General features: G+C 54.4%; 3 protein-coding genes across 6 annotated transcripts in view; 1 reads left to right on the top strand and 2 right to left on the bottom strand.

Annotated features, from left to right (window-relative positions):
- Positions 1 to 6,224, bottom strand: part of LRWD1 (leucine rich repeats and WD repeat domain containing 1) — a 92,765-nt gene extending 86,541 nt beyond the window's left edge. For 3 of the 4 annotated variants that reach the window (XR_008373433.1, XR_008373434.1, XM_053557478.1), the window contains exons 1-14: positions 6,061 to 6,224; positions 5,368 to 5,602; positions 5,153 to 5,269; positions 4,625 to 4,765; positions 4,293 to 4,397; positions 3,968 to 4,090; positions 3,770 to 3,884; positions 3,475 to 3,602; positions 3,073 to 3,280; positions 2,533 to 2,605; positions 2,298 to 2,438; positions 556 to 647; positions 240 to 395; positions 54 to 157 (exon numbers count right to left, since the gene is read on the bottom strand). Coding sequence is in view for 2 of the 4 variants with exons in the window: in XM_053557478.1 (XP_053413453.1) it covers positions 54 to 157; positions 240 to 395; positions 556 to 647; positions 2,298 to 2,438; positions 2,533 to 2,605; positions 3,073 to 3,280; positions 3,475 to 3,602; positions 3,770 to 3,884; positions 3,968 to 4,090; positions 4,293 to 4,397; positions 4,625 to 4,765; positions 5,153 to 5,269; positions 5,368 to 5,602; positions 6,061 to 6,140 (1,818 nt within the window). In the remaining 2 variants the exon portion in view is untranslated. The remainder of the gene's footprint in view (positions 1 to 53; positions 158 to 239; positions 396 to 555; positions 648 to 2,297; positions 2,439 to 2,532; positions 2,606 to 3,072; positions 3,281 to 3,474; positions 3,603 to 3,769; positions 3,885 to 3,967; positions 4,091 to 4,292; positions 4,398 to 4,624; positions 4,766 to 5,152; positions 5,270 to 5,367; positions 5,603 to 6,060) is intronic. The other variant, XM_053557479.1, reaches the window with a different exon arrangement.
- The window catches only part of ORAI2 (ORAI calcium release-activated calcium modulator 2), a 204,060-nt gene that overhangs the window by 172,281 nt on the left and 17,518 nt on the right, over positions 1 to 14,261 (bottom strand). The gene's annotated exons all lie outside the window — the stretch shown is intronic.
- Positions 6,139 to 14,233, top strand: ALKBH4 (alkB homolog 4, lysine demethylase). Its single transcript, XM_053557492.1, has 3 exons — positions 6,139 to 6,534; positions 9,501 to 9,698; positions 10,678 to 14,233. The coding sequence occupies exons 1-3, from the start codon at positions 6,139 to 6,141 to the stop codon at positions 11,263 to 11,265; spliced, it is 1,182 nt and encodes a 393-aa protein (XP_053413467.1). The 3' UTR covers positions 11,266 to 14,233.

Genomic DNA, 14,261 nt, shown 5'->3' with positions numbered 1-14,261 from the left:
TCCTACTGCAGCAGTGCCAGCACTGGCATGGGGAAGAATGAACTGGGTAGTACCTGCATAGGTGCTGCTGGCAGCAGAGGAGGCTGCTTCAAGACATTCTTGACATCATAGATCCATACACTGCCCTCCTCATCCCCACACAGCATGATGCCTTCATCTGTCAGGACAAAGGTGGGAGCCTAAGGTGGGGCAGAGCTGCAAGAGGAAGAGGGTGGGAAAGGGTGGGAGGGTAGGCTCACCAGGGCAAACGCTGAGCGAGAAGTAGGCCAGCTCAGTGGGTGACCACTGCAGCCGGGCCAGGATGACCACTGCTACTGTGGTCTGGCTGCCCCGGCCCACCCACGTCTGGCTCCAGCTCCACAGGTAGATGGTGCCCAGACTGCTCCCCTTGGAGGCTGTGGGGGAGAATGGAGAACTGTGCCTGGACTGCCCCTAGCCCAGACACTTCTATTCCATACTAGAGATGTTTCAGAAGCCCTCAGGCCTAAACCCAGGGAAAAGCAACCTATCTGGGTGCCTGAAGGCCAGGCTGTCCTCCAGGCTGGGTTCACTCACCCACTACATCATCACTCACGAATGCCAGCCCATCTACTCTCCGTGCACATGCCTCAGAGCCCTCAGAGAAGACGAACTCCACTTCACACACCCTATGGGCAGAAGACACTGGTTGGACACTGCTTGCACATGCAAAGAGCTGCTCGTTCACTCACATATCTGCAGAACACCTGCTTGGGCCAAGCCCTCTGTAAAGGTTGGAAGATGTGACCAAAAGCTGCATTCTTTGCACTGGAGAGAGTCAGCTTTGCTCTGAAAGGTAGAGCCAGCACTTCAGTGTCCTGAGTCACAGTAGTAGAAATTCAGAAGTACAAGGGGCTGGTTCTTCAAGGATAAGAGTGGACAGTGTTATCAGGAAAGGTTCTGGAGCCTCTGGGACTAAATGTGAGGTAAGCAGGGTCCCCCAGGCAGCTGAGCAAGGCAAGTGTTTCCAGGCTTGCCCTGGGGGCTTGGCTAGTGTGGGTAGGACTTGCTCTGACATGGAGGGCAGTGGGGAATGGCTGCTGGGTTTTTCAAAGCTGAGCATGGTGGGGGGTATCACCTTGGCTTGGAGAGACCAATCTGGAACCAGAAGGCAGCCAAACACCCAACTACTGGGTGGGCTCCAGACAAGGCAGCAGAAGGGAGAGAGCAGCAGATAATCAGGCACAGGGGAGAAATACTCCAGGACATGGCAACCAGGCAGACACAGCGAGGGAGAGAGGAAGGAAGGGAAGGGGGAGACCCAGGGGCTGCTGGCTGAGGGAAGCCAGAGGCCACCAGCACCTGGCAGGACACTGCCACTGTCTCTGCTGAGGCTACTGCTGCTTTCCTCCACATGGCTCATTCAGTCCTACCACCCACCCTACGTTCCTCCTGGACTGTTCACTGTGCTGCTTACCCTGGGCAACAAAGCCTGGCATGCCTAGGCCTAGGCAGCCTCATTGCCTCCCTCTAGGCCAGTTCCACCCATCCTGCCAAGCAGTGGCCAAACATCCATGCTACTCAACCAGCTCTCCCTGCCCCTGGCCTTTTGCACCTGCAATTCTCTCTGCGAGTACCTCCCTGCCCCTAGCGCCACAGGAAATCAGGAGCCCTAGAACTTACCCATCTGCCATTGGTCACCTCAGCAGAGTCTCTAGTCCCCAATAAAAAAGTGGGACCCCCCCATTACTCTTCTTGCTTTGTAGCTGACATCACACATTGTGGGGTTTTAATTGGCCACCTGTGCTTACTACCTATCTCCCCCACTGGACTATGAGCCACAGGAGGGCAGGGACCCCAGGCCAGGCACCATCTCAGGGCCTTCTTGGTGCTGCAGATGAGCCACAAAGGCTCAGAGTTGCATTTCTAGCCTCCTCCCTACCCAGATACCATATCGCCTGCCCTCTGCTAGCCATGGGATGCAAGTCATCATTCCTTTACGGATGAGGACATTATGCTATGACAGAAAGGTCACATTGCTAATGAGTGGCAGGACCTAGATTTAATCATCTGTGCATAGTACAGTGCTGAAGCTCCAAGTACAGGTGAGGTGACCACAGCCCAGTCCCAGAAAGAAACACCAGGGTAAGGAAGGGGCCACAGGGTCCTTTTGAGAACCTAGCAGGAGGTGGGGACAGGCCAGCTGTTCAAAGAGGTCTCTGAAAATAGTGCCCAGGACTGCCCAGGGCAGAGAGCATGGTTGTGCCCTGGCTGATGTGAGCCCACCTAGATGACAGCTGCCCAGCTCAGGTTTGAGACACCCCCACCTGCAGTCTTACCTCCTCTTTTGGGGCTGGTCTAGCCGCACATCCCAGCAGCAGCACCCCCCCTCACAGCCTGCCAGAAGGTAGGCATCTGGGCAGGAGGCAACAGGGCAGAGGCGCAGTGGAGTGGAGGTGGTGTCTAGTGTGAGCAGCTGGCTGTGGGAAAGCCAGTGGGAGAGCATAAGTCTGCAGACCCAGGTGCCCACCACCCCAGCAGCTAGCCTCTTCCCAGACCTGCCAGAAGCATCACCTGGCCTGGAATTCGTAGTCATGGTTGGGCACCCCGATGTCCCAGAGGATGATCCGCTTGTCATAGGAGGCCGCTGAGGAGGGGTGGGCAAGGGAAGAGGTAGCCCTGAGGAGGCCCTGTTCCCTCCTACAGGCTGCATCAGCCCATGGTCACAAAGCTAGCCCCTCTGAGGCAGGGAGGAAGGGCTGGGGCCAAGAGACAGGAAGATTAATGGGCTCAGAATCCCTGTTGTCCTGTTCTAACCTAACTTGCCTGGCACTGGCAGCCATCTTTTGTAGCTCATGCATTGCCTGAGTTTACCTCACCTAGAGGGCCAGGAGTATCCAACCAGGTCATTGACAGGGAAAAAACAGAGTGGCCCAGGTTGGTAGAAAATTCCAAGACCACAGAGTAGCCCACTTAGCTGCTTCCTATCAAAGCCAGAGCCAGAGTCCCAGAAGCCACCAAGCTCCCTTAAGTCCCAGAGTGGAGCACTGAGCCAATTAAGGTGGCAAGATGGTGGTGCTGAGCAGGCCCTAGGATGAGGGGAGAGTATCTTACTAAAGAGGTGAGTCTCGTGGGTAGGGCTGAAGCAGAGTGTGGCAATGGCCTTCTTATGGGCCCGGATGACTCCACAACAAAAGCCAGCCCGCACGTGCAGCAGACGGACTAGGCCCCGCAGTCCTGCGGCCGCCAGCACACTCCAGCGCTTCTTGTGGCCTGTCTGCGTGACCACCATCAGAGCTGTCCAGGCCACTGAGAAAAACTCCTGGGGTGCGGTGGGGAATAGAGAAAGCAGTCACCAGGTAAAACTACAGGTATGACCAGGCATGCAGGATTATGCCCAGAACAATGAGACCCAACACAAAATAAAAAGGTCATGGTGAAGCAGGGCTGAGCTTGGACCCACCACCCCAGCCCCCTGTCCTGGGAGCAGAAGCATGTCTACCGCCCTGCACTCACCTCACCAGGTGCCTTGTACTTGTGGAGCACGATGCCCGTCTGGCAGTCTATCACGCACACAGCCTCCCCACCACATGTGGCCACGGTCTGGGATGTGGCCCCTGAATGCCCAGTTTGCAGGGGGTCAGCTGAGTGGAAATGTCATCTGTGAAGCTCCTCCCTGCAGCCCCCTCCTCCTAGCTTTGAGGAGGCTTCTTAACCTCTGTCTCTCCTGAATCCCCATCCGTCCAGCTGCCCCATTTCTGTAGCCCTCGCCCTTCTCGATGCCTGCCTGCCTGCCTGCCCAAGGACGCACCATCCTCCCAGGCCGGCTCGAAGGCACAGGCCCACAGCTGCGTCTTGAGGTCCTCAGGGCTGTTGTTCTTGCTGTGGCACTGCAGAAAGTGCAGCGGCTCCAGTTTCAGGGCAGGCTATGGGGACAAAGGGGGAGGGGGGGTCACAGCTGCCCCAGCCCTGGCTCATATGCCACACACTCCTTACCACCCCAGCTTACCTGGCCACCATCAGAGCCCATAGGACTGCCCTCCACCTGGGCTGGTGGGGAGGCACACCACCGCTTATTAGAAGACAGGTTTAGTGGGACATCATTCAGCCGTTTCAAGGCCACCAGTCTGGCCTGTGGAGAAGGCCTTGTGACCACAGGACCATCTGCCTGGGGCTTCCCTCCTATCACAGGTTGGACTGCACTTCCCCATGGGGGTAAAAGGCCAGGGCTGGCCTGGGGTCACAGAGGGAGTAAACAGTCACTGGCACCCACTCCTGGGCTCATTTCCAGGATCCTCTGTGGCAGGCCTCAGAAACCTAGGGGCCATACTTACCCTGGACTTGGAGGCAGCTGTGGCTTCTGGAGGCCTCTCTGCGTTGTCTGCTTCATGTACCAGCGTCCCACCGGAGGCCACCAGCTCCTCAGAGATAATCCGTACCTGAATGGGATCAGGGTTAGGAAGCCAGACACAGTCCAGACACCTAGTCAGAGGGAACCTGTATTTCCCAAGTTTGAGAAGGGTCTCTGCAGCCAATCGTAATGCCTTCCCTGATCTGCTTCATTCTCACAGCTCCTCATGGAAAGAAATCTCCAGCTTAAATGAGAGCTATGGGAGCCATCAAGGAGCAGGACAACTAACTCCCACCCCAACGGGACATGACATACCCGCCACTGGGTGAACTCGCTGAGGGATTCAGGCCCATAACGGACATCCCTGACAGCAGACCTCACAAAGTCTGCCTGGGCCTTCTCAGCATTTTCTTCTGGACCCAGTGCAGCCATGAACTTCTCCCAGTGAGCTGTGACCTGGTAAAAAAAAAAAAAAGGGCCAGATCCAGACCCCACCCAGCCCAGCTCAGCTCTCCTGGACCCCTGCCCACAATCTCATGGCAGCAGGTATCTCAATCTCACTGCCTGACGGAAGCCTCCCCAAACTACAGCGGGTCACAGAAGATTGCACAAACCTCAGCACCACACAAATGTAAAGAAACAGCCCAGGAAAAGCCTCCCCAGCAGGGCCTGCAAGGCAGGACCACAGCCAGGTTTAGAGCAGCATGTCAGGCCAGACACTATTGGGGCAAAAAGCCCCTGTCAGGCACCCTTCTCAATTCTGGAGGTCCAATTCTGTTCCCCCTTACTCAAGGACCCCTACAGCTCTCAAGAACACCATGATAAACTTCCCTCCCCCCTTACCCTGTTGGTGAGTTCTCGGTTCAGGTTCTCCACCTGAGAGCAGGTCGAGGATGCATCTTTGCCATTGACCTTACGGAGTTTGGGCAGGAGAAAGGAAACCTTCAGGTTGTCACTGACCTGGAGGAGTGAAGGAACAGTGGCTCTGGGGCTAAAGAGACTGAGCTCAAGAGTCCTGTCCCCCACCCCCCGCTGGGCTAGTAGGAGCCCCCACTTACTGTCAGGAAGGGGTTACCCTCCAGGCTGAGCTCTTCAAGCTGCGGGAACTGGCACAAGGCAGTAACATCCCCCAGCTGGTTGTTAGCACAGCGGAGGATTCGCAGGCGGGAAAGGCCCAGGTTGTCAGGCAGCGTCTCCAGCTGGTTGTTGGAGAGATCCAGCTCCTGCAGCTGCGTCAGGCGGCATAGGAGCTTGGGGTCCAGGTGTTCTGAGAGCAGCTTCAGCCCGGAAAGGCTGGGCGGGGGCAGACAGGAAGGGCTCAGGGGCGGCAGGAATTTCTTGTACATGTGCAGCATCCCCCATGCCCCTTTGAAAAAAAATCTTGAAACTACTTTAGAACTAGGAGCAGCACAGTCCCGTCCAGGATGCTCTTCCTGATCCTCTGGGGGCTCCTCTGGCTTCCCTGGCCACCTAGGACCTCAACAGGTTGCCCAATATTCTCTTTCTGTAAGGCTATGTCCCCAGCTGCCAGAGGCCCACCCGGTAAGTGGTATGGGAGGGATCCTGGGCATCTCTTTACAAGAAGACGTTAGGCGCGACTCTGCCAAACCGAGAGGGCGATAACCGGGACGGGCAGGGAGTGGGGAAGGGTCCCAGCTTTGCCTCCCGATTGCCTAGCGACCCAGACCGCGGTGGCGTGTGACAAGGTCCCGGCTCCGCGGACACAACCTCGCCCCGGGCCCGGTTCTTACTCCAGGCTCCGGATCTTCCCCAGCCGGTTGCTCTTGGGGCGCCCGCGCTCCATCAGCAGCTGTGCTGAGAGGGGGCCCATGGCGAAGAAGTACGGCCCACACACTGGCCCAGTCGGCGACCCTGGTGTCTGGTGGAGCCCGCGCCTCCTACAGTCGGCCAGGGGAGTCCGTGGGCAGCCAAGCCCACGAACCAGAGCTGCGCAAGCCAGCTGGTGCGATCCGCGGGTTCCGACGACCGGAAGGAAGCAGAGCCGAGACCGCGTTCCTCCCGCGCGGACTACAACTCCCAGAGGCCCCAGCGGCCCGCGACCCCCGCGCCTGCGCCGTGGCCGCTGGAACGGCGCGATGGCGGCGGCTGCGGCGGCGGTCGATGTGCCCGAGGTCCTTCAGCAATGCGGTTGCAAGGGCATCCGGACCTGTTTGATCTGCGAGCAGCAGCGCAGTAGTGATCCGCCCTGGCAGCACCCTCTGGGGGTAAGGGCTGGAAGAGGGACCGCGCCTACAAATTTCATTCTTTATACGAGGAAACTGAGGCCTAGCGTGGTCATCAGACAGGCTGGAATCAAAGCCTGTCTGAGGCTCTTGTGGTAGGTGGGTTACGGGTTGAGGCTTAAGAGTGAGGAAGGGGCAGCTCACCTCTGGGACTTTGGAGGAATCAGTAAATCTCCACTTAGCTTCTCTGGTCTGGTGCTGGGGACGTCACTGGCACGTGGGGTAAACAACTTGGAAAGTGTGGAGGGAGAGTGCTGGCGGGTAGATTGCTGGAGCTCAGGAGTTGGAGACCAGCCTGAGCAACAGCGAGACCCCGTGTTTAAGGAAAGGAAGAAAAAAAAGTGTGGAGGGTGTTGAATTCAAACCCACTGTGCCTAAAGGCCATAGACGTAAATGGGCAAGGAGGCAATTCATTCCAGTTAACTAATGAAATAAATTCAGAACCTTTTGGGTTGGCCTGAAGTACTGTACGGTTGTAGGGCCTGAGGTACGGTTGCAAATGAGTGTCAGCCATGGGGACTGGGTGGGTAGAAGTCTGGGCTAGGAAGGATTACTCCTACTAAGTACCCATAGAAACAAAGTAGAATGGTTGTCAGGGAGTGAGGAAGGAGAGAAGGAAGTTATTATTTAATAGGGACAGAGTTTTAGTTTTAGGGGATGAAAACATTTTGGAGAAGGATAATGGTGATGGCTGCACAACAATGTGAACGAACTGATAATTTTTTTTAATTGCAGAATGTCTGAACTGTGCCAGCAGATATGGATGTGATGATATAAGACTGTTTAGTAAATACTATCCCAGCCTGATGGCTGTGGGACAAGGAGAGTCAGATGTCAAGGATGCCTCCCAGTTTTAATGTGCCCCATGTGGGAGGCCCAGGAGACAGGAGATAGTGGTCCAAAGCTCAGGGGATGTCCAAGCTGCAGTCAGAGGCTAGTGGTGAAACTTTAGAAGGGAGTGAGATCCCCAGAGAGAACAGAGAAAAATCAAGGGCCCACAGCAAGAGCCTAGGGATGGGAGAGGAAAAGAGAGGCCACAGAGGCCTGGCCTGAGTTCTGAAGGCCTCTGAGTCATAGCTGGGTGGCTTTGGCCAGAACCTGCACACATCTGTGCCCCCAGCTCACACATAGAAACAGTCATGTTATCTTCCTCCTAGGGTTGTCCTAGGAGGGGAGGGGGACTAGATAATCCATGTAAAATGCCTAATACTATGGATGCAGATATTAGCTATCTCATTAACTCTTTAATGAAGAGAGCCAGAAGAGGAAAGTGTAGCTGAAGCCAAGGGAGAGATTTAAGTAGTCGTCATTGGCAGCATGACTTGGGGTCTGCCTGGAATACAGGAGAGGAGAAGCTGGGGTGCTGGGGAGCTCAGCTGAAGCTCAGCTGGGAGAGGCAAGCAGAGTAAGGTCCAGGGAGAGGAGGCTGCACTTTGGCCAATACTAAGACTCATGATAGGCACAGGTCAGCCCCACCTAAAGAGGCTGGGGTGCACAGATAAAGGGCAGGGGAAGGCAGCTGGGCTTCCTGGAAGCAGATGTTAAGACAGAGTGGTGGCTCACACCTGTAATCCTAGCACTCTGGGAGGCCGAGGCCAATGGATTGCTTGAGCTCACAAGTTCGAGACCAGCCTGAGCAACAGCAAGATCCCCGCCTCTACTAAAAAAAAAAAAAAAACTAAAAACTGAGGCAAGAGGATCCCTCGAGCCTAAGTTGGAGGTTGCTACACGCCACAATACTCTACCCAGGGCCACAGCTTGAGACTGTGTCTTAAAAAAAAAAAAAGGCAAGAGTGCGGAGTGCAGAAGTTCATGGTGCTGGCATATAATATATAGGAAGAGGAAGAGAGCAGGAACCTGGACCGATAAAGCCTCTGCTAGAGTGGACACCACGCGCTGGCCTCCCAGCATGTGCCACTTACCCCCAGACAGCCTTGAGGCCTCAGTTCTAGGATTAGCAGTTTCAGGGCTGGATGCTTTCACACAGGTCTCCTTCAGTCCTCCTGTGGCTAAGGAAGACGGAAAATGCCACATAGAAACGAGGAACAGCCTTGGGCCAGCTCTTTAACTTTGCTGAGCCTCCTTTGTAATATGGAGTATGAAAATAGGATTATGCAGAGGCTTTTCTTTTACAAAGGCAGAGTGAGAAGGGAGCCCTAGTTATTAACTCAAAAAAGCTATGGGCCTTCCCTAGGGCAGCTTGTGGCATGGATTCCACCTTCTTGAAGTGGCTTCCAGGTAGAACTGAGCCATTGGAAACCCACTCAGAGGCAGCCAGCCCAGGCAGGGGCTGTTCACAAGGGACCAGAGGACAGGGTGTGCCTGGTGAGAGAGGGCTGCCATGGCTTTAGTACCTGTTTTGTTTGTTTGTTTGTTTGTTTTTGAGACAGAGTCTCACTGTATCACCCTCGGTAGAGTGCGGTGGCGTCATAGCTCACAGCAATCTCAAACTCTTGGGCTTAAGCAATTCTCATGCCTCAGCCTCCTGAGTAGCTGGGACTACAACGCCCAGCTATCTTTTGGTTGCAGTTGTCATTGTTTTTTAGCAGGCCCAGGCTGGGCTCGAACCCACCACCTTCGGTGTATATGGCCAGTGCCCTACTCACTGAGCTGCAGGTGCCAAGCCCTGTTTTTGTTTTTGTTTTTTTGAGACAAGAGTCTCATTCTGTCATCCTGGTAGAGTGCTGTGGTGTCAATAGCTCACAGCAACCTCAAACACCTGGGTTCAAGTAATCCTCTTGACTCAGCCTCCCGAGTAGCTGGGACTATAGGTGCTGCCACAATGCCTGGCTATTTTTTCTATTTTTAGTAGAGATGGGGTCTTGTTCTTATTCAGACTGGTCTTGAACTCCTGAGCTCAAGCAATCCATCCACCTCAGCCTCCCAGAGTGCTAGGGTAACAGGCATGAGCCACCACACCTGGCCTAGGACCCATGTTTCTTTTGCAGAAAACACACCATTTCATTTACTGCTCAGACACTGGTTGGGCCGTGGGCGCCGAGGAGTCTGACTTTGAGGGCTGGGCCTTCCCTTTCCCGGGAGTGATGGTGATAGAGGATTTTGTGACCCGGGAGGAAGAAGCTGAGATGGTTTGTCTCATGGACCAGGAGCCCTGGAAGCTGTCACAGTCTGGACGGAGAAAACAGGTAGGCCAGACCCGAGCTGGACCAGGCTGCAGGGACAGTCCCACTGCTCAGAGCTTTATGGCCATACCCCCCCACACCCTAATGGTTGGCAGTGGATGAGGCTCCCTAACCCAGGGGTTGTGGGCAGCAAGGGTCTCTGCAGAGTATGTGTATTTTAATTCCAGAACATTTTCATCACTCAAAAAGAAACCCCATCCCTTGGCTCAGTGCCCACAGCACAGTGGTTATAGTGCCAGTCACATACACCAAGGCTGACAGGTTTGAACCCAGCCCAGGCCAGCTAAACAACAATGACAACTGCAACCAAAAAAAAAGAAAGCCAGGTGTTGTGGGAGACGTCTGTAGTCCTAGTTACTTGGGAGGCTGAGGCAAGAGAATTGCTTAAGCCCAAGAGTTCAAGGTTGCTGTGAGCTGCGACACCACAGCATTGTACTGAGAGCGACATAGTGAGACTCTGTTTCAAATAAATAAATAAACCATCCCCATTAGCAGTCATACCTCATTCTCGCCTTCCCTGGCACCCACTAAGCTGCTGTCTCTGTGGATTTGCCTGCTCTGGATATTTCATACAAATGGAATGGTACAGTGTGTGACCTTTGGTGTCTGGCTTATTTCACTGAGCAGTTTTCAATGTTCATCCATGTTAAATCATCCACATGTCAGTGCTTCATTTCTTTTGTGGCTGAATAACATTTCATTGGACATATACCTTTTTTTTTTTTTTTTTTTCCAGTTTTTGGCCGGGGCTGGGTTTGAACCTGCAACCTCCAGCATATGGGGCCAGCGCCCTACTCCTTTGAGCCACTGGTGCTGCCCTGCTGTTTATTTCTAGCTCTTTGGTGTCTGCCTCCTCTTGCTAGAATGTCCCATCCTTGAAGTCAGGGCTTTTGCTTTGCCATGGTCATTTTAACTAAATTGTTTAGACCTGGTCTGTGAAGTTAAAACACTTTTTCACCGCCCTTTTGTCTTAATCCTTTAGGATTATGGCCCCAAAGTCAACTTTCGGAAACAGAAGCTAAAGACTGCAGGCTTCCGAGGTCTTCCCAGCTTTAGCCGTGAGGTGGTGCGGAGAATGGGCCTCTATCCTGGGCTGGAGGGCTTCCAGCCCGTTGAACAGTGTAACCTGGACTATTGCCCTGAGTGGGGCTCTGCCATTGACCCCCACTTGGATGATACCTGGCTGTGGGGGGAGCGGCTGGTGAGCCTCAGCCTCCTGTCCCCAACTGTGTTGTCCATGTGCCGCAAGGCGCCCGGCAGCCTCCTGCTCTGCTCAGCCCCATTGGCTGCCCCAGAGGCCTTGGTGGACAGTATGATAGCCCCCAGCAGGTCTGTGCTGTGCCAGGAGGTAGAAGTGGCTATCTCCTTACCTCGACGCTCCCTGCTGGTGCTAACAGGGGCTGCACGGCACCAGTGGAAGCATGCCATCCACCGCAGACACATCAAGGCCCGCCGTGTCTGTGCCACCTTCAGGGAGCTGTCAGCTGAGTTCTGTCCTGGAGGGACGCAGCAGGAACTGGGCCATGAACTCCTGCAAATCGCTCTTTCCTTCCAAGGAAGACCTGTGTGAGCTCCTCCCTGGGGACAGGAGATGGCACGGGGCCTGGCCAGAGTCACTGGTCCTAGAGTTGGCCAGGCTTGAGATTGAAGTCAGGAGCCCAGCAATGTCATTTTTCCCAGCTCATTAGGTTTTAGGAGATGTCTGACTCCCAATGCCATAGGCAGCATGAGCCCTGCGCAGGAACTGGTTGTGTTGGGAATGCACCTCACGTCTGTCCCCTTTGACCTGCACTGTAGCCATTCTGCTTTGGTTATTTGTCACAGTTTGGGGACAGTGGGATAGTTTGAGCCTAAAAAGGCTGGAAACATTTAAAACCATTTTCTCCTTTATCTGTCTCTCTTAATGAGGCTTCACTACCCTCCCCACTCCCCCGGCCTGGTCCCTTCATTTGGGGAGCTTGTTGAAGAACAGAAATGACAGAGGATTTGAAGTCTAGATTTCAGAGTTGGTGACAACTTCGGAGCCAGAGGGCTGTGGTGAAGGCAGGGAAAACCCTGAGAGCCTGTCCCTCCTTTTCTATAAGGCTGTTAACAAGTAGGACACAGCACCTCTAGCCTGGGGCAACAGACTGTTGTCTCAGAAAAAAAGGAGTGGGGGGAAGGCTCCTCACCTCCTAGGATACAAGGTTGTTCACTCTGGCTGCAGGCTTACTTGGATGGACAGCTGCCCACGCACAACAGTGGCCAGGAGCCTGAACCTGCATGGCTAGCCCTCATGTTGTTTATGAGACACACTCGGCTCCCTGCATGTGCCTAGAGCCACATTTGGGGGAGCAAGGCCTCATCGGGTAGTCCGCACCATTCTGCCAGGTCACTCTTCGAAGCTTCTAGAGCCTCTGGGCAGGGGAGCTGCTGGCTGCCATCTACCACCTGGTGAAATGGCATCCCAGCTACTGAGCCCCCTGTGCGGCTTGAAGAACCCTGTGAAGACCCTCAGGAAAACCAGATAGAAGCCCTCCAGCCCAGGGTAGAGGCCCGTTCTCCACACCCTCAGCTGCCAGGGGGTGGGAGTGGGAGCCCAGACAGCTGCTCCCTCATCAGCGAGGATGGAGCAGTTTCTTCCCAATGCCATGACCCCATGCAGATACCAGCTGGGCCAGGTAGGCACCCGGGGGCAGAGTCTACAGAATGCTCCATCAGCCAAGGGTTCTGTGGGAGATGCGCATTTGGGGACCAATGCACACAGAGACTTCACCAGGAGAGGTTTGGGAAGCTATTGAGCAAAGAAATGTGTTCTTTCCTAGCATTCCTCAGTGCTGGCCAAGCATTTGACAGTTGGCCCTTGTAGTAATCCCACAGATAAACTGTAGGAAACATTCATTACATGAAAGGTTGGTGACCCTCAGAGTTGAGTCTGTCCTAAAAGCTGTGATGTGAAGACCACTAGGCCCTATGTGCCTTCTGTGTCCACAGCCACAACGTGTCATAGCCACACCTCACCCAGCTGGGGATAGGGATGGAGGGTGCCAGGCCTGGCCCTTGGTAGCCTGCCCTGCACATTTCTGAAGTGCTGGGCCCCGCCCCCACCACCTGTGGAGTAAGGACATTTGCTTATCTCACGTTTCAAGTGGCCATCATACATACTCCTACACTTTCCTTGGCAGCAGACATGTGTTGTGCAGACTTTGCTGTCTGCTACAATGTTCCTGCAGTCTCAAGAAGGCCTGCAAGAGTTCTCTATGGGGGACACACTAATGCAGCAGGGTCCATTCTGATAGCAGCTTCCTACAGTTTCCTACTCCCAAGTCAGTCGGGCAACTCAGCTGACCCCTTGGCCTGCCCTTTGGAAAGACGTTCAGGGGCCTCAGTGCTGTTTGTTCAGAGTGTAGGTGGTGCTGTCTGGGCAGGTCCTAACTCAGGAGTGGAAAGGGACAGAGCTTGGTCCCAGGAGCATTCTCTGGAGTTATTCCTTCCTAGATTGGTGTTGAACTGCCTGCCTGTCCCATGTACCACAGCAACCCCCAAGTGGCCAGCAGGTGGCCTGGAAAGAGGGCTTAGCAAGGAGCCTCCGGGCTCAGTTCTATTCTAGCAGTGGTCTGCAGGGTCCCACTCAGGGCACTATGGACTCTACCCTGTGACTTTCCCAAGCCATCAGAATCAAGACAAAAGCTCTCTCTCAGTGGGTCTGCAGGTGTGAACCATCGCAGGCTGCAGGCTCACTGGGCTCACTGCAGGAGTGCTCCATTGAACTGACAAAGGATTTCCCTTTAAGGAAACTGTAGCCTCCATATGCGAGCTCTCTTGCCTCTTCCTGTGTTTCCAGAAAGAGAGGGCCCCACTTGGAAAGGAAGTGGCAGGCAGAGGCACTTACCGTTGGGACCCAGTTAGTGGGATCCCATGACGGTGTATCTGGGTGTCCACACCCTCTCACGGAGCAGCCTATTAGGACTCCAGCCAGTCACCAGCCACAAGAGGAGGTAGATGGTATCCAGAAGGACTCACCCTTGCAGCAGATACCAGGGAAGGACCAGGGCTGCAGCATGTCCCCCTGCCTGCAATGTCTTGCCAAGAACAGAAGGAGCTTTGAACAGCTTTACTAGTTTATTCAGTTCAATCCAGGGCAACTGTTTTAAAAATCCACGCATGATCTGTATAGTGTCATGCATAAATGATGAGCACAAGACACGTAACAGCTGCAGGTGACCCCTGACTCACTCAGGCTCCTGTGGTTTTGTCCTCAACAGACCTTCCCAGAAGACGCGGAGACATATTCTGCCTTCTAAGTCTGAAGCAGAAACACTTGCTTTTTGAGACTTGTGGACAGGTACTATAGATAAGAGTGTGTTCCACAGTGGAAAGGGCCTCAGCCTGTCTGAGGGTGCTTGTTTTAGGAGCACCAGGAAGGTTCTATCTGAAACTAGGGCAAGCCCATAATGACCCCAGGGCAGCCTGTGGAACCTCTCACCAGGCACAGGCCATAGTTATAATACACTTAAAAATCAGGCTAACCTTGGGCGGCGCCTGTGGCTCAGTGAGTAGGGCGCCGGCCCCATATGCCGAGGGTGG

This window comes from Nycticebus coucang, chromosome 12 (genome assembly GCF_027406575.1).
Source record: "Nycticebus coucang isolate mNycCou1 chromosome 12, mNycCou1.pri, whole genome shotgun sequence".
Classification (NCBI taxonomy): domain Eukaryota; kingdom Metazoa; phylum Chordata; class Mammalia; order Primates; family Lorisidae; genus Nycticebus; species Nycticebus coucang.
This window is presented reverse-complemented; position numbering and strand designations above follow the sequence as displayed.

Bases quoted from the DNA above. Each gene is read 5' to 3' on its own strand.
- ALKBH4 (XM_053557492.1), top strand. From the start codon at position 6,139: ATGGCGAAGAAGTACGGCCCACACACTGGCCCAGTCGGCGACCCTGGT. The intron at 6,535-9,500 runs GTAAGGGCTGGA...TTTCTTTTGCAG, and splicing joins CCTGGCAGCACCCTCTGGGG to AAAACACACCATTTCATTTA. The intron at 9,699-10,677 runs GTAGGCCAGACC...TTAATCCTTTAG, and splicing joins AGTCTGGACGGAGAAAACAG to GATTATGGCCCCAAAGTCAA.